The 21607-nt window shown below is 29.7% G+C and overlaps 4 protein-coding genes across 4 annotated transcripts in view; 1 reads left to right on the top strand and 3 right to left on the bottom strand.

Moving 5' to 3' along the window:
• Window positions 1–53: 53 nt before the first annotated feature.
• Window positions 54–3703, bottom strand: LOC108782975 (gamma-soluble NSF attachment protein). The gene is made up of 8 exons (XM_018551379.1): window positions 3369–3703; window positions 2149–2216; window positions 1878–1962; window positions 1618–1635; window positions 1328–1535; window positions 837–1085; window positions 393–644; window positions 54–300 (listed from the first exon to the last, which is right to left on the bottom strand). The coding sequence occupies exons 1-8, from the start codon at window positions 3416–3418 to the stop codon at window positions 205–207; spliced, it is 1026 nt and encodes a 341-aa protein (XP_018406881.1). The 5' UTR covers window positions 3419–3703; the 3' UTR covers window positions 54–204.
• A 119-nt stretch (window positions 3704–3822) lies between these two features.
• Window positions 3823–6103, top strand: Chrac-14 (DNA polymerase epsilon subunit 3 Chrac-14). The gene is made up of 2 exons (XM_018551380.1): window positions 3823–4134; window positions 5668–6103. The coding sequence occupies exon 2, from the start codon at window positions 5668–5670 to the stop codon at window positions 6058–6060; it is 393 nt and encodes a 130-aa protein (XP_018406882.1). The 5' UTR covers window positions 3823–4134; the 3' UTR covers window positions 6061–6103.
• A 1519-nt stretch (window positions 6104–7622) lies between these two features.
• On the bottom strand, window positions 7623–15149 carry LOC108782980 (E3 ubiquitin-protein ligase LRSAM1). Its single transcript, XM_018551386.1, has 12 exons — window positions 14958–15149; window positions 14082–14324; window positions 12983–13396; window positions 10321–10422; window positions 10152–10260; window positions 9892–10053; window positions 9723–9822; window positions 9157–9400; window positions 8742–8867; window positions 8372–8566; window positions 8044–8244; window positions 7623–7956 (listed from the first exon to the last, which is right to left on the bottom strand). The coding sequence occupies exons 1-12, from the start codon at window positions 15021–15023 to the stop codon at window positions 7831–7833; spliced, it is 2088 nt and encodes a 695-aa protein (XP_018406888.1). The 5' UTR covers window positions 15024–15149; the 3' UTR covers window positions 7623–7830.
• Window positions 15150–18176: 3027 nt separating this feature from the next.
• Window positions 18177–21607, bottom strand: part of LOC108782938 (uncharacterized) — a 10851-nt gene continuing 7420 nt past the window's right edge. The window contains exons 5-7 of the mRNA XM_018551340.1: window positions 20208–20328; window positions 19607–19770; window positions 18177–18340 (exon numbers count right to left, since the gene is read on the bottom strand). Of these exons, the coding sequence (XP_018406842.1) occupies window positions 18277–18340; window positions 19607–19770; window positions 20208–20328 (349 nt within the window). The 3' untranslated portion in view covers window positions 18177–18276. The remainder of the gene's footprint in view (window positions 18341–19606; window positions 19771–20207; window positions 20329–21607) is intronic.

A 21607-nucleotide genomic window follows, 5' to 3' on the forward strand; every position in this document is an offset into this window, starting at 1 on the left:
ATGAATCCTTATTCCTTTCCACATTTTTGCATTACGTTATAATAATTCCGATAGTTAAAATTTCTGTTAAAAGTTAAGCTGAAAGACAAATTCTTTTGAAGCGAATAATGTGTTTCGATGCGATGAAACGCTCAATATACATGCAAGCGTTATACAATTAAAAGTTTATAAGCAATACAGAACTTTTTTTACATGTAAAGACAATTAACATAGGCCTTCCTCGTAATCGTCCTCTTCTTCCCGCTTTTGTATCGGTTTCTTCTCTATTGATTGACTAGATTCATTGACTTCATCCTTTGCCTAAGAAAATCAAATTATTGTATGCCTAATGAACTAATCAAATATACAATGATAAAATGGCATTAATAATAAAATATAATAATGGAACTCACGTGGTTAACTTCAGCTTCGACGGTAGCCTGTCCGCCAATTTTGGATGTGTTAGGAGAAACATAGGATTCCGCGGCGTTGGCTCTTACTCCAGCAGGTGGAATAGCGTATTCCTGTTGTGGTAAAGGTAAACCTCGCGCTAGCTTGGCGTACTCCACATCCATGTGTTTGATAAAAGGACTATTAAGGGCTGCCCGAGCTGCATCCGCGTCTTCATTATCATATGCCTGTAGTAACATCTCCAATGTTTGCACCTAAAGAACCAATAAATCGCGTATTAACATAATTGACATATTTTTCGATCTTGATTAATAGATCGTCAACTTTCCAATTACTAAGAAATATTTCGTTAAGCAGTGTATCAAGAAAATTTTACGAATTTTTTATAAATTCCTTTTTATTTTTATTAATGTTAAGAAAATTTATTATATTTCTTTCTCACGTACTTCGGGGGCTTCGCAGAAGTTACCCCATTCTTTGAAGGCCTTTTCGGCCGCAACCTGATCACCTCGCGCCAATTGCACTAGAACCAATGCCACAGTGAGTCTTCCGAGTGACTGCCAAAGCTTGATATCCTGATACATGCCAATCTCACGACGTATTGCATCCGCCGCTTCGTCATACATCTGTAGCTTCACCAATAATCTCGCAACTTTGCTCATGTATTCCGCTGCATGTCGCGGATTATCCTCGCCCTACAGACATCTTCTTTCAGGCCTTCTTTAACTCTTTTAACTATGTATTTTTGTACAATTGTTTTTAACATTTAATTTTTAATACATTTTTAAAAGTCTTATATATATAATTTTTTTTAATCTTTTAAATTATATATCCGTATAATTAAATCTCATGCAATATTTCTTTCCCCTTTTCATATAATCGATTTTTCTATAATTTTATAGTTATTTTTATTCAAAAAGAGAGGCAAGATTTTTACCGTGATTATATCAACTGCGCGTCTAAATAGTTCCAGAGCCTGTTGGGGCTGAGTAGCTTCCAACATCTTGGCTGCCTTGTCGAGAGCAGTAACACCTGATTCAGGCGATCCATGCTGTAGGAAAAGACCACAAGCACGATGAGCTAGTTTCGATACTTCTGACAAATCCCCCATTTCCTTGCAGACAAGTAGAGCCTGCTCGATGCATCTGAAAATATTATGTTTTTTATAACATTGCAATATATTACGTGATAAAACCTACATTATATATATATATACATGATATGTACCTTGCTGCATGGAACCATCTGTTTCATAATAATTGCAGAATTAAAGGAAATACATGAGGATATGTAAAATTTTAGTGTGCATTTAGGGATTTACATACGTAGTATATAAATTCACACGAAAATTATATTAGAAGCATCCAAAATCCAGCTTGACCGTAAATGATAATAAATAAAATTTTGAATGCATTAAATAAAAAGATATTTTTGCAACAAAATTAAAACTGAAAAATCTGAAATTATTCTTTGTTATCAAAGGATACGCTTTGGTTTGTTTATAACAGTTTGCAGCCTTCACTAAGCAATCTTTACACTGTGCATATGATTTGGCTACTCGGAAGCAGGTTGCTAAAGAATTAAAAACATTATTAGAATTAAAAATACAGTTAAAATTGTTCAACTGTCTTTGCAAAAGTCTTTTGATTAATTTCTTAATTTATTATATATTATAGAATTTTCAAGCATTGATAAAATATTTTCTATTTCTATACTTGGTTAAAATAAATTATTATCATAATTTACTATCTTTCTTACCAGCATGTGAGTACTCATCAGCTGCTACCTCATAATCAGGTCGCCATTTCAAGAATGTAGGTTTCAAACTGAAAGAAACGAAGATTTGTTCCACATAAAAACCTACAAACAATACACACTACTGCTCTAAAGTTTATTTGCCTATTTTATCTTTCTTAATTAAATAAAGTAGAATTAATTTCAATCTCCTCTTTTTTCTTAATTTTCTAAATGTCAGATTTAATAACAATCTTTAGTAAAGTCTAAAATTTTACATTCTGTATTTTCTTTCCTCACTTAAAAAATAATGCAATCTAAAAAGTCCCAAAACTTAACATTAAATGAATTTCCTAGAAAGGAAGAAAACCTATTTTTCCATTTTTCAAAAAATTATTGATTAATTTAATCATTTTTGTGTTTGACAATCTTTAAAAAGTCAATCTCTTTTAATAGTGATGATTTTGAAGATTTTTTAATGAATTTTTATTTTTGATGATTAATAGACTAATGTTTACTCATTCATAGTAATGACTCAAAAATCATATTTTTTAAATTCTGTCACTTTTTAAGTAAGAAAATGATGTGTACAAAGAACATAAAATTAGAACAGAATTAGACATAAAAAAAGACATACAAAAATTAAGATAGACAAATAAAAAATGGACTTTTAAGCACTAGTGTATAGTTTTGAAAAGTTTAACTATAAGCTTAGAAAAGAGATTATAAAAAATAATAATTTTAACTGTCTAGCTGCGTTTTGCTATACAATAAAATTAGTCAATTTCGAATCAGTATCTAATGGATTATAATTAAAAATTAGTTTATTATATTATTAAAATTTGAACTTAATTATAGTAGTTTTCACAATACGATATACCTTGCAAGAACATATCGACTTAACTTTAATCCACAAAATAATATAAAATATTTAAAAAGTAAAAATTATCTAGTAATAAATTAATTGGAATTGAATTGAAAAAGATGACCATAAAGCCACTGGATGATTGTACCTGTATGAGATGGTATTCTTCAAGTTTTTCTGAACGTTTTAAAAAATTTTTGAAAAGTTGTCATAATTATTGAAAAGTTTATCATGAGTTCATCCTTTGATTTTAATATTAGATCGACGCACTATGTCTAACAATATAAAATCTATAACGAGGAACATTCTAAATAATCCGATAATCTCTGAGCGATTGGTAAGCATAAAAAAAATCCTTGAGAGCGAGAGGAATCCTTACGCTTTTTCAGCTTGACGTATGTGCTCGTTCGCCTCCTCGATCTTTGACATTTTCCTCCGAATGGTGCCTTCGTTTTCCTCCGCGGTCGAGCACAACGACAAAGTTATGTCAGTTCGATACCCGGAATTGCGTCCCAATCCTAAGAATCGCTCCCCTCTCGTTAAAGCACTGCGTCTGCATACAGACGCCGAGACTAATCTCTAATCTTTACACTTGTCGTTTATCAGCAGTATCAGCACCGACTCGATTCACCGACTGTTCTCGAGATCGCGAAGCGCACAAGCGATTATCGACGAGGCAACCTGACTTAACTTAACTTAACCTAACCTTCCTACTCTGAATTCCGCCTCGCTGCTACGGTCAGTGCGACCTGCGTCGTGCTAACAGCTTGTCAAATGTGATTGGTTCTCATTCGTTCTTCATCAATTAGCTACGAATACCAATAATTCGATGGATTTGTTTTGCCGCACTCATCCATAAATTACGACATCTTTGATTCCGGTAGTTCGCGTTAATTTTTGTTTGAATTTCGAACGCGTAGTTGCATTCATTGAAAATGTAATTACCGTAATTTGCCAGTATATTCGCAGATTTTTCGCTTGATATTACAAAGTTTTCACTTTATTATATCGATTTTCATTGCGACAAGGTTCATTTCTACAACTGTAATTGTTGCGGAGTCGTTGGCGGGAAAAACTTAACCTCAAATCGTTGTAGGGATTTTAGTAGAAAAGCTCCAATAAACTCTCTTACATTACAAATTGAGGTAATAACATTTTTTTTCGTCATTTTTGCTATTTTTATTTATTTTTTTACAATTTAGTCTTTGTAATTTATGTGCTTCAACAAACTGCTTACTAAAGGATAACCTAAAAATTATCAAATATTACTCCTCTATTCATAAAAGATATTTATATATTTATATACATATCCTTACTTTAAAAGTGGCACAGCTCAAAAAATTGAGTTCTTCAGAAAAGAAAACAAACTATTTTTTAATTTTTAACAGAAAATTATTGATTAATCAAATAATATTGACAAAAAGTATGTACTCTTAGAAATTCTTAAATGATCACATCATTTTTGTTTCACAAACCTCCAGAAATCATTCTTTTTGAATTGTAATGATTTTAATAATCTATAAAATTATAACAAATCCTGAATAATTTTCATCAATAGTGACCTAATTCAAAATAAAACTTTTTTTTAAAACCTTTGATTGTCAAAATTATCTTGATTCCAAATGTTCTACAAGTAGAAAACTAATTTTTATTTATTATAAAAATGGTTCAGAAATATTGAGTAATATGAGACAACTATAGACTAAAAAAATAAATCGAAAAATTATAAATACTATTAAGAGTCAACACTAGATATTTGTGTATAAGTTAATTTATTCATACAATAATCAAAATGTATGTATACTTGAATCCAAGACTTGTGGATAAGAGAATCTCAATTAGAAACTCAATCTAGAAACTTATCTAGAATCTCAATCTAGAAACTTTCTAGTCAATTATAAGTGGTTCATGTCAAATCAGGTTGAATATTGATCTTAGATCCATTATAATCTAATTTATGTGTTAAAGTGACTCTATACTACATGGTCAATACTGTCAATATTAACAGATACTGACAAATATTAGGTTATACTTTGATAGATGATAACAAGTCATGTGCTTCATAAAAATAAGGCTCATATTGTTAAACTTTTAATTGCAAAAATTTGACTATGAATTTCATTTAATTTATCAAGCAGATCAATAATTTACATTGACTAAATTTATTACATATTATTAGTTGAGATATAAGTTGAGGTATAAGTTTGATTACATTAGTTGTTATGTACTGAAAAGAATCTGAATTGTAAGCCCAAACGTATAAATTTTTACTATTGTATGAATAAATTAATTTACACACAAATATCTTGGCTCAGCTTTTAATGGTATTTATAATTTATTGACTCAAAAATATATCACTTCGTAAAAGATATTATATTTTCTTTGAAAACCTTATTTGGCAGATGAACTATAAAAGTAAGTTTTTATTTTTGATGATTGATATAGAGTAATTTTTATTTAACTCATTCATCATAATAACTTGAAAGTAACATTTTTTAGTTATGTCTTTTAAAGTGAGGAAACTGTATCATATTTTTATACAATATAATACTACAATATATACATGTTAATTCTATTTTGTCAATTCAATTTATGTCATGAATATTATAATTGTAAGATTACGGTATTTTATATTATTCTTTATTTATAAGAATTGAAAAAATATAAACGATAAATAGATGGCCGAGCGATTAGAAGATCTGAATCTGCCCAATGCAGTTGTGACCAGAATCATCAAGGAAGCTTTACCAGATGGAGTGACAGTTGGAAAAGATGCCAGAACAGCGGTGGCAAAGGCCGCATCTATTTTCATATTATATCTCACATCAGCTGCCAATATAGTAGCCAAGAAAAGTAACCGCAAAACTATCAGTGGTCCAGACGTGATACAAGCGATAATAGATGTCGAGTTTGATCAGTTTGTTGAGCCATTGCAGGAATCTCTTGAGAACTTTAAAAAGATTCAGAAAGAAAAGAAGGACGCGACGAAGAAAAAGCAACAAAAGAAAGATGATGATGATGTAAATGGTGAAGATGAAGAAGCAGGAAGAGAAATTATTGAAATTTTCTAAGAAGTGAATTTGTCACAAATGTACTATTCTTAAAAATATATCTATGATGAGAATTTAAGATATTTATAATTTAAATGCTCAAGAGAGTGTGAACAATAATAAAAAAACATGAATTCTAAAACTAGTTAAATAAGAGATTAATATTTATTTTTATTATGTTTATTATGTGTGTAATAATAAGAAATTATACATTAAACATTTTTAATGGTATTCATCACTTAATAATTTTAAAATATTGTAATGTTATAAACGATGTGCTATTTTTGTATAAAAAAAAAAGAATAGAATTAGTTATTTAAAAGTTTGAGATGGTAAGATCAATTTGCATAAATGAGAATTTTATTATATTATTTTATAGGAATCTTTTTCACGATTAAATAACGTTAATGTTTCGACAAACAGTAACACTCAAATTGTACTAATTCCTAGAATCGATTGTTTATCAAAATTCCATTGTAAAATTTATTTTTTATAAAAGCTTGCACTGATTTTCTCGCTTTGACTACTAACAGATTTTGTATTTCTATCTTTTTGTCAGATGTACTTGTATATTCTTATTTATTCTGTAATTTATGAAGATATGTACGCGATTAATTTAATTACAATAGAATAATTATATTTTGTATAGGTATTAAGGATATAAAATATATCCCTTTTTTTCTCTTTATATATGTTTCCTTTGAACATTTCATACCTTTTTAATTTCGTTTTGGTGGTATCTTCAATTAATACTGAAATCTATCTAAAGCCAATTGTCTAGCATATTTTATATAATTATATATAAGTATATATAAAATTACGTATGATTAAAATAATTTTAACGTGTAAATTTGTGCTCTTATCTAACATTTCAATATACACACATGATTTGTAAAATTAGTGTAAAATGTAATATAGTGTGTAGTATAGTGTTTACGACATGACATAATTATAAAGTATAGAAAAATTCACACAATAAATATCTTCTATATTTCTTGTGTCTTTTGATGTAAATTGATAATATTTGTCTTTTTTTCTTATGATATTTTCTAACTAAAAAAGAAAGAGAACGACGCAAATTTTAAGTATTATAATTTAATATTTTTGCTTCTGGAAAGTTAATTTATCATTTGATTTAACATTTAAATTATCAATCGGAGTGCGCATGCAACATCTATAAAGTATAGATAGTTATAGTTGTGTAAAATACTATTCCAATTTTGTCATATCAATATCAAATTGTTCAAAGAATTTTCAATGGAAAACACTTTACAGTTTTGTGTTGTGTGATAAAAAAACTAGTTTATAAAATTGAACAATTTTGCAAATCACAATATACAGGGTGTCTAAGATCCTTCATACACCTATTTTAAAATGAGAATGGTTTTTATTAAAAATGCTTCAAGTAAAAATTATATGACCTGAAGAGAAGACAAATAATGATAAAATCAATTATAATTTTTGTTTTAAACATTTTTGTTAAAAATCACTTCTCATTATTTTGAAATAAATGTAATGTACACATACATGTGCGAAAACACACATATACACACAGCACACACACACACGTACTCACACAGGCGTAATAGAATATTTAACGAATACAATATTTATGAGCTTTATATTAGTGGTAAATATAACTTGTGTGTGGTTATACTTTCCACTACTATGGGAACAGTTTGTTGACGTGCATAATCACAGATCAAGAAGAATAGCGCATTTTGATACTCTTAAGAAGCATCAAGTTGACATTATTCACGAATAAGCTGAATAAAACCTCGTTTTATAAATTTAAGGCTGTACAACTCGAACTTTACGTTCTATTAAACTTCTGCACATTGGACATTCTGCAGAAATTTTTTCCGCGCATATAGAGCAACAGCAGAAGTGTCCGCAAGGTAAAAAAATTACCTCGCACTACAAAAAAGAATAATATGAGATAATAATGAAATAAATTCATTGATCGTGCATAGAAATTTTGAAATATATGTATAAAATATTTACTTGTAAATCGAAGCAGATTACGCATTCGATTATGTTGACATTTTGAATAGAATTATAGTCTTGATCGCTGGTCGATGCCTCTTCGAGAGGCGCAGAAGCTGTTACAGGCGATCTATTAGAATCACTCAATTTAATCTCTGATAGATAATTCTCAACCGCAAACATAATGGCAGCGCGATCACTCTCGCAATTTATACCAATCTGCAAAATAAATGCAATATAAATGACAAATGTATGTTTTAAATAATTAAAACATAAATGTTGACAATAACTATAAGTTTTACATTTATTTATTGTTTATTAAAAATTTAATAATAAAGATACTTGCATTTTTTAATTGTTCGTCACTAATGTTTGGTAACAAAGATGGTAAAGTAGCTAAGAATGGAAGGCAGTGCAAAACTCCCGCTATCGCCATATGTCGAACTAGCATAGGTTCTAACATTTCCAGTAGTCCTTGTGGACGAGCTTCCATTAGAGATTGATATTGCATCAGCCAAAACAAACTATCACGTCTCACGTTCTGTCAATAGTTTTTAATAATTTTATTGCTTTATTTATTATTTTATTCTGTTATTTGTTTTACTATTTTTTAAACTCATTTAAAGCTCATATTTATATATATGTATATATATATATGTTGCAAAAAGAAATAGAATATTAAATAAAGTTGAGAGTAAAAAGTGAAACATAATTACGGAGATGCCTCGCTGTTGCTCGATTGTATTAATTGTCTCCAATAGTTGAGCTCTCCTATTCGTTTGTTGTTCTAATAAGTCGATCAGAATATCTGTTAAAGCCACGCGTTTATCAGCGATTTCATTCTAAAAATCCGTATATAAATTATTTATATATATTTAATTTTATTCTATACAAATATATATACGTACAATATATATTATGTACATAAAAATACATTTTATTATATTTAAGGATTTAAAATTTAAAGAGGTTGATAACTTTAATAAATACTTAACTTCACAAAATTTAAAAATCTAGTGAATTATACATATAATTATTATATTACGATTTATATAATTATAAGTTACACAATAGCAAAGATATATTTTTTAATTCTTATTTAATGCATACTATAAGATTGAGCACACTTACAATCTGTTGAGTGATCTCTAACTTTCGTCTCTCAAGTTCAATATTAGTGAGTGCAGCTAATTGCGATTGCACGAGATTCATTTGTTGAATAATACTCCAAGAACGTGCATCGCTCCTTTCCAACAATGCAGTAACTGCTGCTTTCTGTAAGACTTCATCCCGTCGTAACCTATCAATAAGGTCTTGCCTGCTTTTCTCCTGATCATGCACTATCTGTGCTAAGTGATCGTTGTTCCTCACTTCCCTTAATTCGAATTTTTATTTTATTCTTTTTAATTTATTCTTTTTACATAATGATGATAGTTATAATATATAATAATATAAACTGTTCATTCATAACTGTTCATAATTATTTAAAATATAATTAAAGTTTATTAATCAATTTATGCAATTTTTTTAGAGACTCAGTCTATAAATAATTTCTCATAGGTTTATTACCCATCGAATAGACGAAGAAAATTTGATTACTCATTGAAATAAAATGATATATTTAACATAATCTTTGTATGTATTTTATAGACTGACTCGTATAAAAAGCATGTTTAAAGAAAAAGTTTGTTACTGACAACGTAAGCAATGATTGTACGGTGTAGTCTTTATATTTAGTATGCTCTTCCCATTTCCTTGCTCTGCACATTTCGTCCTCCAATAATTTTTCCATTGCAACTGCAAAATAAGTTTATATTTATGCACAAATAATCGTGATTTTGAGTATTCTTTATGTTCGATACTTACAAAGAGTGTCTTTCGTACGTAATAAGGACTGTTCTGAATGACAAGAACTTAATAGTTGCATTTCTTCTTGCTTCTCTCGCTCTACTAACTCGGCCTGACTCTGTCTTTCTTCTTCACTGTTTCTCAGAAATTCTTTAATTACATTATCAGCTTCTCGCTCCGCTAAAAAAAAAGTTCATTCATATATATATATATTTTTTTGTGTGTTTGCTAAATTAATACATTTTGTGTAAAATTTGTTAAAGATTGAAAAGGAATACCATTGTAAATGTATGAGAGTAAACGCGCTCTATTCGTGTCTCTTTCTTGCTGAACCTTTTCGAGTTCTTGCTCCAATTGTATCTGCTGCAACGCTACGTCTTCTAAGAGCTAAAAATGTAACAGTCTTTTATGTTTAAGATATACAGGTATTGTGTGCACTTAATTCACCTTCTTTTTATGAGCCTTGAGCATAGATTGCACCTCTATCTCGTACTCCTGTTGTTGCTTTATATTTTTCTCCACTTCCAACAAGGCATTTTGCCGATGTTCCTGTCAAAAATGAATTTTACTTCATGGCACTAACATATTATGTAATGAACTAATAAAAAATTCAATTTTTTCAATATCACATAAATAAAAAAGAAAATTTTTTATTAATATGTTATTACCAAACAATTTTTTTAATTAATTTATTAAAAAATTCTCACAAATTTATTATATTTTAAAATTGATCTTTTTATGTCTGTGTATAAGACATTATAACAGATAAATTAGATGAGCAAATAATAAAAGGAAAAAATGTTATATATGTATTAATATTCGAAAAAGTTTTGTAAAAGAATAAATGAGATAAAAAGAACATGAATGGAATAAAAAATTGGCACACTTTAGTAGTGGAATTATTACTTAATAAATATAAATGAGGTGCTGGTGCAATAATAATTATTCAAAAAACAAACATAAAAGAATGAAACGTAATTTTATTCATATTATTAAAAAATTATACTACCGATTTCTTTTTATTCAAAAATTTGTTTACTTATTTTCTTTCTATAAGGTGGATTGTGTTATTACACTAAGCACCTTTCAAATCATTTTAATAAATGATAAATTTCATTCAATTTATTATTAAGTAATAATTAAATGGATGATAAGTGGGAAGCATACGAAACTCAAAGAAGCGTCCAACATGCCTTCATTTTGTTTTGTTTCTGTAATGCTGCCTAAAAGAGAAAAAGAACTATAAATATACGCAAACTTGTGCAACAAATTGTGCATGAATCATAGATACTTGTAAATGTGATCAGTTTCTGTTCTGTACAATTTTTCAATGTAAAAATATATTACGAAAGAGAACACATGTCAGCATATAAAAATTTTTATAGTTCATGTCGAAAAGGGATGTACGTGTGTGTGTGCGTATGTATGTATGTATATGCGTATATAGGGTGGAGCAATAGTCCATTTACAATATCTCCGCCATGATATAAGGATTGAGCCAAGAGCGGCCATTAATTGAACGACTGTGCATCCATGAGAACGGTACACCTGGTATCCTTACGTCATGATCTCCGCTATTTTTAGAGATATAAAATAATTTATTTACTGAAATATATACCATAGCATCAAGTCGAGTACGATATGTTACTAATAATTTTTCTATGAATAGACATTTCGGAGATTTCAAAGTTATATCCATATTTTTAAATAGAATTACATGATTTTTTTATGTAGTATGATTCCTCCAATTATTATGCATATAGAAGTATTAAAGTAAAGATATTAAAAAACCAATAGTTTATGAGATATTTAATACTTTATGCCAACATGTGAATAAAAAGTACAAAATACCTCGCAAACTATTCATTTGTCAATACTTCTACTTTAATAATTTTATAGTGTTTTCTCTTGGGATGTATTAGGTGTAACCTTGCACTATTCCTTTGAGACGGCGTAGGAAAATTTCACTTTGTGCATAAAATTTGCACAATATGTGTACAGTGTAGCCATGGAAACACAGTACACATATTTGAGTGTAACACTAATGCAGCCAAAGAAAAACGCTAATGCATAAACTAAGAGGAATCATTATATTAAAAAAATTATATAATTCCATTTAAAAAATAACGATGACCTTGAAATCTCCGCGAAGCCCCTCTACCCATAGAAAAATTATTAGTAGCACATTGTACCTTGATTCTATGAACTTTAGCAAATAAATTATTTCATATATCTAAAAACAGCGGAAATATTGTTGATAAAATTACTACTTTACTCTATACACTATGAATTTAAATGTTAAAATTTCGGCAGAGTGTGAAGGGGATTGATAAACTACAAAAAAAAATTCTTTAGAGATATGCTCGTTTTTGCTTCGTTTTGGAGAAAATCACAAAAAGAAAACAAACTTCGTTTACATTATTTCTGCCTTTCTCCTATCAATTCATCAGTTATTTATTAGAAATTTTAGAAATACATATTTTAACGTTGAATGCTGATATAGTTTTTGTGTATAGTTTCTGAAACGATACTACGGAGACGATGCGAGAGTACGCCTACTGATTTTCAGATAGAAGAGTACCGGATCGGCAAGTCATTACGTTGATCACATCAGTGTTTGGCTGCAACATAATCTGTCCGTACTAATAATGCTTGCATTGCTACAAAAGGTCAACATTTTGAACATTATCTATATTAAGCAAATGACAATGTGAATAAATAAATAATATGAATGAATAAGTACGAAAACTACGTTTTGTTTTTCTTTCTGCAATTTTCTCCACGAAGCAAGATAAGCAATCTTTAGAGAACCTTTTTTTTTTAGTTTGTCAATTTCTTACATGTTCTCTCTCTCTTTCTCTCTCTCTCCTAAAGTTTTAACATTTAAATTCCGAAAGCTCTGTATATTTATATATATATATTTTTTTTTTTATTTAAGATTATAAATATTTAAATAATCTTTTGCGATTTTTTATTAATTTGATGACACATATTTAACGATATAATAAACGATGTAATAAACGAAATTTAACGATATATAATGTAGCTAAAAAATTGTATATATAGCAAAAATTCATGAATATTATGTTGCTGCACTACATTATAATACCTGTACGTCGTTACTCTTATTATGGTATACCGTCTGCATATCGTCTGAGCTCATATCTCTTGAAATATCAGTCTCTGATACCGAATTCTCTGGCGAGTAATCGACACCGCTCTCATTTGCCAAAAATGCAATGATCACTATAGTGCCACCATCTAAAATATCCTGAGGTGGATATGACAGATTTAATCCGTCGATATTTAGATTCGTCACTTGTTGAGCATAGCCTAGTGATTTGGGCAGGTTATATAACAATTTATTGTGGCTAATGTCGAGAATGTTCAGTTGCTGCAGCTGCCCGATGCCATCAGGCAGCTGCTTCAGATTATTCCTCGAGACATTCAAAATTGTCAATTTATTCAAGTATACTATTTCGTTGGGCAGTTTGCGGATGTTGTTGTCTTGCAAATGGAGCTCCTGAAGAAACCATAATATTTTAATATTCTTGATCTTATATGTACTAAAAGTTATAATATACATATATGACTTTAACAAAAATTATTTATATATTAAAGGAAGGTTTTAAAGATAGGAGGGAAGGAGGGGAGAGGGAGAGAGGAAGTATGGAATATTATTTTAAAAAGAACTATAAAGAAATGATATAATATTATGAATAATTTAGCTTTTGATAGCTAATATTGTTTCAGTGTTTAAATAATTTTAATTCATAATTATCTTCTCTTCTCTTATTAAAAAAACTTTTCATATTTTATTTCTTGTCTAATAATATTATACATTATGATTTCATACATGACATAGAACATCTTTGTAAATTTTAATATTTCGGTTAAATTTATACTGATGAGGACCTAAACAAAAGGTCGGAACGTTTACTTATATTATTGTATTGATTTTTAATAAAGTTATATATATATATATATAACTTATAATTCACATGAATAACTAGAGTTGGCTCATGTTGGCAATAACTTTACATATAATTAGATTTTATCTCTTGAACCTAGGATTTTATAGAATTGTAATTGTACTGCTAGGAAAATTCCACAGTCTTTTTTTTATCTTCATTTTTATGTCTTTTATCTTTTATAATAATGATAGGGGAAATAAACAAATCATTTTCTGATTGATCTAATAAACCAACCTTAAGTGATGAAAGATGTTTAATATCAGAAGGTAATGTAGTAAACTCATTTCCATGAATGTCTAAGACAGTCAACAATGACAAATCACATAAGGCACCTCCACCCGAGAGTGAGCTCAGTTTATTATCATACATTAGCAAGATTTTTTTTCGGAACACTTTGCAAAGTGAATAGATGCCTGATGGCACATTCTTCAAGGCACATTCCGATACATCAAACACTGGCTCTGGGTTTTCCCTGGCCTGTCATATAATAATAATATAATAATCATATAATAAACAATAAAAGCACAGGATATATTAAATTGCTAATTTATTTAATCATATATTTAATATTGTTAACTTATACAAAGACAATTACAAAGTGGCATTATTTAATGTAATTAAACATTATGAATAATTAATTTGGTAATTATTTAGAATATGGTCGTCATTAATTTAAATAATTTTAAAAATATAAACAATTATAATCAGGATTCTTCTCTCTCTACATATGTAATATAAAATTAATTAAGATTAGCACATAAAAGTTTTTTGCGCTTTACCAACCACGTTTGACTTTTATAGTCCTTTGCTTATTTAATGAAATAATTTTAATTAATTATAAGTAATTAAACAGTGATTAGTTTTTTTTTTTCATTAATCGTAATCAACTGTTCGAAATCTCTTCGTCATTCTAACCTCAATCTACGTAAACCTAATTTATAGATTTGCCTGTTTTATTTTATCGTCTACATATACATAATTTATTTGTTTAATTGTCTACTAAAGATATGGTAAAGGCTCTAGATGTAGACTGATATTAAGAAGTTAATTATTATGATTTCACTTAGGCCTTAGGCCACGAATCATAACCTTAATTCATGGAATACGCACCAGGTACAGTTTGTACTCGAGACGCGCCTTATAATCTTTAGTCGTGCTCCCGTGCTTCTTCGACATCCTTGCTCGGCATCCGTTGTCATGACAAGGAAATGAACAAGGATGTCATCTCCCACAGCCATGTGATTAACAACGACAACGCGCCGAACCTTCCTCGGTGAGGTTCGAGCTGACAATCCGCTAGTAGAATCAGCTGTCCGTTCTTTTAAAGTGCACCTATTGCACTTGTTATCATATTGTTCCGTCCCCTTTTCTCACTTCATTTCTGCTACAATGGCTGATACCTGAAGCTATAGGGTGGTCCTAAAATAAGCTAACTTTAGCGGGAATATATATTTAGTTATACTGATTATCTTGAAAGTATATCTAAAGTATTAAGTGTACTTTTTTTTCGAAGTATATGATTTAGATTAGGTGTGAAAATTATTAATTTTTTCGTTATAGTTAAATTTCTTATTTTTACCTTTTTTTCCTTTTCTCTCCAACGTCTAACTGTATATGTTTAATGTAACGTTTAATATCTAATTATTTATACTATTTTGTAATAATCAATTAGAAGTTTGTTATAAATTTTATATATTGTGTATACATATATATATATATCTATATATATATGTATATATTAAATAGTTTAGAAAGTTTGTTTCAATTTTCTAGCTCAAGTAGTATATTGTACATTTTAAGAAATTAGCGATTATATACCATTCGATGGAACAAAGTTTCAGTTTTAAGAATCTGATTTCTTAATTGCGGTACGATGATTTTTAACGGAGTTATGTAAGCAATTAAAATCAAAATGTTCCTTTACTTGCGAATAATTCAGGAACAAAAATCGAAGAAACATTTAAAAAAAATGATTTTGTAAAGAAAACTTTAAGCTTTTACAATAGGTAGTCGAAAATTTTTGCCAATTTTTTTGGGCACGTGAAAACGCCACAAAATAAAAAGAAATTTTTCCATCTTTTTCAGGTCGTAGTTTCTTTATATGTAAAATTATCAAACTTACAAAGAAACTCAAACAATTTAGTAATTTTTCGAAAAAGTAAAGATTTCAAACTTTAAAAAACTCCTTTTTTAAAATATAAATTTTGATTGTTTTTTTTCGAAGATGTGGTATGTTTGATATTTTGAGCTAGAAAATTGAAACGAACAAATTTTCCGAACAACCTGATAGTATGATATAACACATAGATCGATGTTATACTTTTTGCACTTAAGATAAAATGAGTATATAATTATAGATGTTAAAGAAAAGAAAGGGGGGAAGGACATAAAAAAGTTCGAATACAAAAGATGGTATTCATGATATCCAATCAAAGCGATGCTTAAGACAGTCTTAATAAAGATTGCTTATTCCACGAAGATTATTTTTTTATGTGAAGACGTCGTCCATTCATAGCTCGTGAATAAAATAAACTTTATTGATCTTAATTCGTGTAAAGAAGCAAATGCTTAAGGTTGTCTCATTTATAGGGATTAGATTTTAGATTATCTTTAAAAGATTACCCTGGCCGAAAAATTTGTTCGAAATGTAATGAAAATGTGTCCGAACTCATTCTAAATTTTTCTGAAAATTGTGTCAAAATATACAAATTTGAATAATTACAAACAAAATGAGATACTTCTCATCAAACTTCGGCAATAGTATCTAAATTTATAAGAATTTGTAATTAAAAAAATTTTTTTGAAAAAACTGACAAATTTTATTTACCAGGGTATCTTCACGAAACTTTAGGTCAATTCTTTCTTTTTCTTATAACGTTTTTCATTGGCAGAGCTAGTGCGCACTCAGTGCAGTTTAATGCCGTTGTACACAAATCGATGTAGAGAATATGTGTTTAATAAAAATATAGAAATGAGTTAAACTACGAAATCTTAAATATATTTTATTGTGTTATTTGATAAAATATACACTAGGCATTTTATCTTTTTAATCTTACTTTACCATTCAGATTTTGGAGTAGCGTATAACGGCTTTAATGTGCACTGAGTGCGCACTAGCTTTGCCAATGAAAAACGCTATTAGATTGCCAATCGATCGTATTCCAATTTTTGCGCTAACTTCACGGCTTCGATTTTACAGACATGTGGGTGTCTCGCGTTTTTCAGTAATTTGCGCTTCTGCTCCGCTGCTATTTAGTTTTTAAATTCGCGATAACGTGACGCGGTTCGAAGGACAGCGATTTGCAGACATACTTCACGATTGTCTTTGTGGTTTAGAAGAGATAACGAGAAGACACGAGGGCGAAGGAAGAGGAACGGAAGGAAAAGGAAACTTAAATTCGCTTCGATTAGTAAGCATCGGTCATTGATAATATATATTAATGTTGCATAGCGATTATTAATTTTTTGTTACCTAACTTATTTAGATATTTTAGTTTAAATATCTTACTTTGGCTACAGGTGAGCTGGTGTTCAAAATTTCGATCAATAGGTTCAATGATTTAATTTAATGACTTGCGTTTGGATATAGACGGACGTATAGTATATATTTGAATGTATGAATACATGAATATACATACGCATTTACACATACGAAGAAAAATATTCGCAACTCTGTATAGAAAAGAATAAGAAAAGGATCTGTTCTCTTTAATTGCACTTTTTATCTCTTTTTTTATTCTCTTTTTAATGGCTATATACTGCATATCTATATTATTCTTGGTGCGAAACGTGCGACGCAGTACAATTAAAAGAACAGATTTTGTGACTGTATACTATAAAATATTACTGTATTTGAATGCGCTAAAATATTTTGATATCGAATCGAATATTTTATCGAAAATGATTTAAAAAATAATTCGAAAAGAATTCGGGAATATTAAAGGATCAAGGAAAAGGCAGTAGGATTTTATTTAAGGTTTAATAGGAACCATTCTAATATCAGGTAATTCGGTTTTGTGCCTGTGACTTTACCGTGTGTACCTAATTTATTATTATTAATTATTATTATCGACGCGATATTTATTCGGTTTTTTGATAATAATATTTAATAATTTACGGCTATTTCATAATTTTCATACCTTATTCTATGCATATAAATTACATAAACGTCATAAACAAATAAAATGTTAACTATTAAAAACTAATAAATTATATCTACGCGAATTATATAATACATATATACTATAATAGAGATATATGTAATTTATTATAATTATAAAATAAATTACATATATAAATCACATGTATATAATAATATGTTTCGTCGCATATCGTTTCCGAATTGCATTAATTCGGTTCCAAAAAATAACAATAATCGGTTCATTAAAGAAAGTATCTACAAACGTCAATAAGAAAACAATTCAACATCTCATTGCAAATCCTGTGAACATTCCTTCTGTCGTAGTCGATACTCCGTCGGTGTTAGCATGCCTCTGAAATACATTTTTCTAGTCACGCATATGTACAAATTGCGAGCATTAAATATAAATGAATTCTATTTTCTCTCTCCCTCTAAGGCCGATTCTATATAATAGGGTCGTAAACTGTAAGTAAGCCGTAAGAAATTGATCAATCACAGTCGAATGTGAGGATAATAATCGACTATGATTGGTCAATTTCTTACGGTTTACGACCTTATTGTATATCGAGCTAAAAACTGAGTCGTTCTGTATTATGAAAATATTTTTCTAAAGTTCTTAAATATACCTTGAGATAAATTGTTTCATGAACAATGCCACAATGTTTAGCTTGATTTACGCTGAAGTTTTAACATCGATGTTATGAAACTGGCCAATCACAGTTATTTTTTAGAGAAATAGCTATGATAGATTGGCCAGCTTTATCAAATCAATGCTATAACTTCGGCGTAAATTGAGCCATATAAACGTAGTTATATATTCTCTAAATTCTTATTTGGAGTGGACTCTGACTCTAAAGAGCGCAAATTAAGCCAGGCTTGAAAAACATTCAATTTTCAATCTTTAAGATTTCACTCTTCATTTACTCTAAAACTTTTAGGGCCGATTTCACTAATTCAATTAACTTTAATCGATGATTAACTGTCAACCGTAATTCATCAATTTTACCAAACAGAAAATGCGATTGGTTAATTCTACGGCCGATTAAATAATTGGCGTTGGTGAAACCGGCCCGTAGGCTAGAATCAGACTATGCATTGAAGATTGAAAATTGAAATTTGACCATTGAGAATAAAGGAATTTTAACTTGTATTATTTTGATTGGTCAAATTTCAATCTTTTAATCTTTAATCTCAATTTTCAATGCGTAGTCTGATTCTGGCTTTAGAGAGTATAAATATTATACGCTTGCTATAATTATTCTAATAATTTTTTAAATTTTAAATTAGATTTACCCTTAAGAAAGTGTTTCAATAAACTGATTAAATATTCAGTAATAACTAATGCTATTTTATCAGTTACTGAACATTTAATCAGTTTTGAAACACTGGGTGCATTTAGTACGACGACTGCTCACTGAGCGCTCAGTCAGCTCTTGCATGTGATTGACATATCTCATCATTAGATCTAAAAATATAGACCAAACCGATACAAGAGTTCACTGAGAGCTCAGTGAGCGGTCGTTGTACCGAATGCACCTTTTTCCTAAGGGTAATGATTAGATTTTTTTTTTTCATTGGCTTGGTTTTTCTCGATTTGATCGATATAATTATCCGTTACCTTAGAACTGTGTCGAAGGACACGCACACACCCTTATCACACATCCGCCTGTAGAGATGCCAGCATTCTTTTTCCTTGGTCGTTTGAAAATGTGGCTCCGACGGCAGTATCACCTCTGGTGGCGTCTCTTTTGCCGGTATCGCCTCTTTAGGAAATTGTTCGACCTGTATTTACGCCGAAAATATATCACATTAAAAACGAAAGCACGCATAATAATAATAATAATAATAATAATAATAATGATGGTAATAGCAATAATAATAATAATATTGAAAAATATGACAAAATAATTCTATATACGATATGTTATAGTCACAAACTTCTATAATAATTAGACTGCTGAAAACGGATCCCGAATTGTCCTTATTCAGTTCATATACGCGTTCTGTCTGTGAATATCGTGTGAATTTATGTGAAAACACTACGTTATTATCCGTATAATGTGTAATTCGCATACATATGTTAGAATGAGTTAATATAAATATGACGTTGCCTATCGCTGCTTCAAACATAGAGGCAAAGTTAACAGTCTACTTATAAAAGTCTGAGGTTATAGCATATAAAATTTGCTTTAATTTGATTCGGCGCAATTTCTTTTTACTTTCGAAAGCGACGTGTCGATCGGCGGAGCTGGAATCGTGACGAGATCGATTCGTGGTATCGCGAGAGATATCCTCTGGTCTTTTGTTTCCATCGGCACATTATTAGTCCGCTCTACTACTCTGCGAACATCAAAAAACACATTTTCTTTCTTTTATTTTCCCCTTTTAATTTTTATAGGGTAACTCCGGTATATACACCTAATAAAAACTTAATTTATTATGTTTAAGGTAAACGAACTATATCAGTAAAAACTTTGTACTGTCTACTACTACGAAAAAAATATTAGAAATCCAAAATACTTAGTAATACTTTTTGTATTAACAAAATATATACAGGGTGCGTCACCAAAATCCGGACAAATCGAACCGTTTCTTTAAACAAAATGTTTTTAAAGAAAAATTAAATATTACAAAAAATCCTTTTACATGGCACTTGGGGGATCCCTATAGAGCATAATTATTCGATATATCCCCCATTAGCATGAATGACGGCCTCTATTCTCGGTTTGAAGCGTTTGCACGCACGCTGTAATATATCACTGTCCATGCCGACTAGGGTGGCCAACTTTTGAATAGTTGATTTCGGGATGTGAACCTTAAAATTTCGGGACACATCCCCAAAATTCGAGACACAAGGTTATAAGTAAAAAAAAAAGAGAGGGAAAGAAAGAAAAAAATTACAAAACGTTACGAAGGCACCTTGTAATATATAACACGGTAAAAATGTAGATTAGGGGAGCCTCCTCCAATGACCTTGACCTTGACATATGTTGTCAAGGTCATGATCCTGAGTGACCTTGAGAAAGTTTTAACCGTCGGACCTAACTCGTTAAAAAGTTATTAACAAAAAAAGTTTCAAAATTAACGTATTATTTCTGCTATACATGTATGATATGAAGTACTATTCTACACCTTTCCCTGTTCAGAAACGTTGAACTTTCCACGAGAAGTAACTTTCACCCCCCCCTCCCCCTGCACAGAATCGAAAATCAGGACTTCCCGCGAAATTCGGGACGGTTGGCCACCCTAATGCCGACGAATGCTGCCTCAATAGTGGTCCTTAATGACGTCTCATTAGGATGCCGAGACTTGTTAGTGCTAAAGCTGGTATTACATTTGTACGACAGAGATTTTAAAATCATTAATTAGCTGTAGAGAGATTCGATAATTTCTCTTTCTTGTCGTCAATCAATAGGCTTGAAATGCTTTGTCGTACGACAAATGTAATATTAACCTTAGGTTATATCCACACTTTAGGGTATATCCATTTAAATCGAGATTCTATATAAAGAGATATACGCGCATCTCAGCACTTGCGAGAATTTGCGAATATCTATAGACCTCTGATGGCGGGTCGACGTAGTAATATTCTTTGCAATATTTATCCATAGTAATGAAT

Source organism: Cyphomyrmex costatus, unplaced genomic scaffold (assembly GCF_001594065.2).
Source record: "Cyphomyrmex costatus isolate MS0001 unplaced genomic scaffold, Ccosl1.0 scaffold14, whole genome shotgun sequence".
Classification (NCBI taxonomy): domain Eukaryota; kingdom Metazoa; phylum Arthropoda; class Insecta; order Hymenoptera; family Formicidae; genus Cyphomyrmex; species Cyphomyrmex costatus.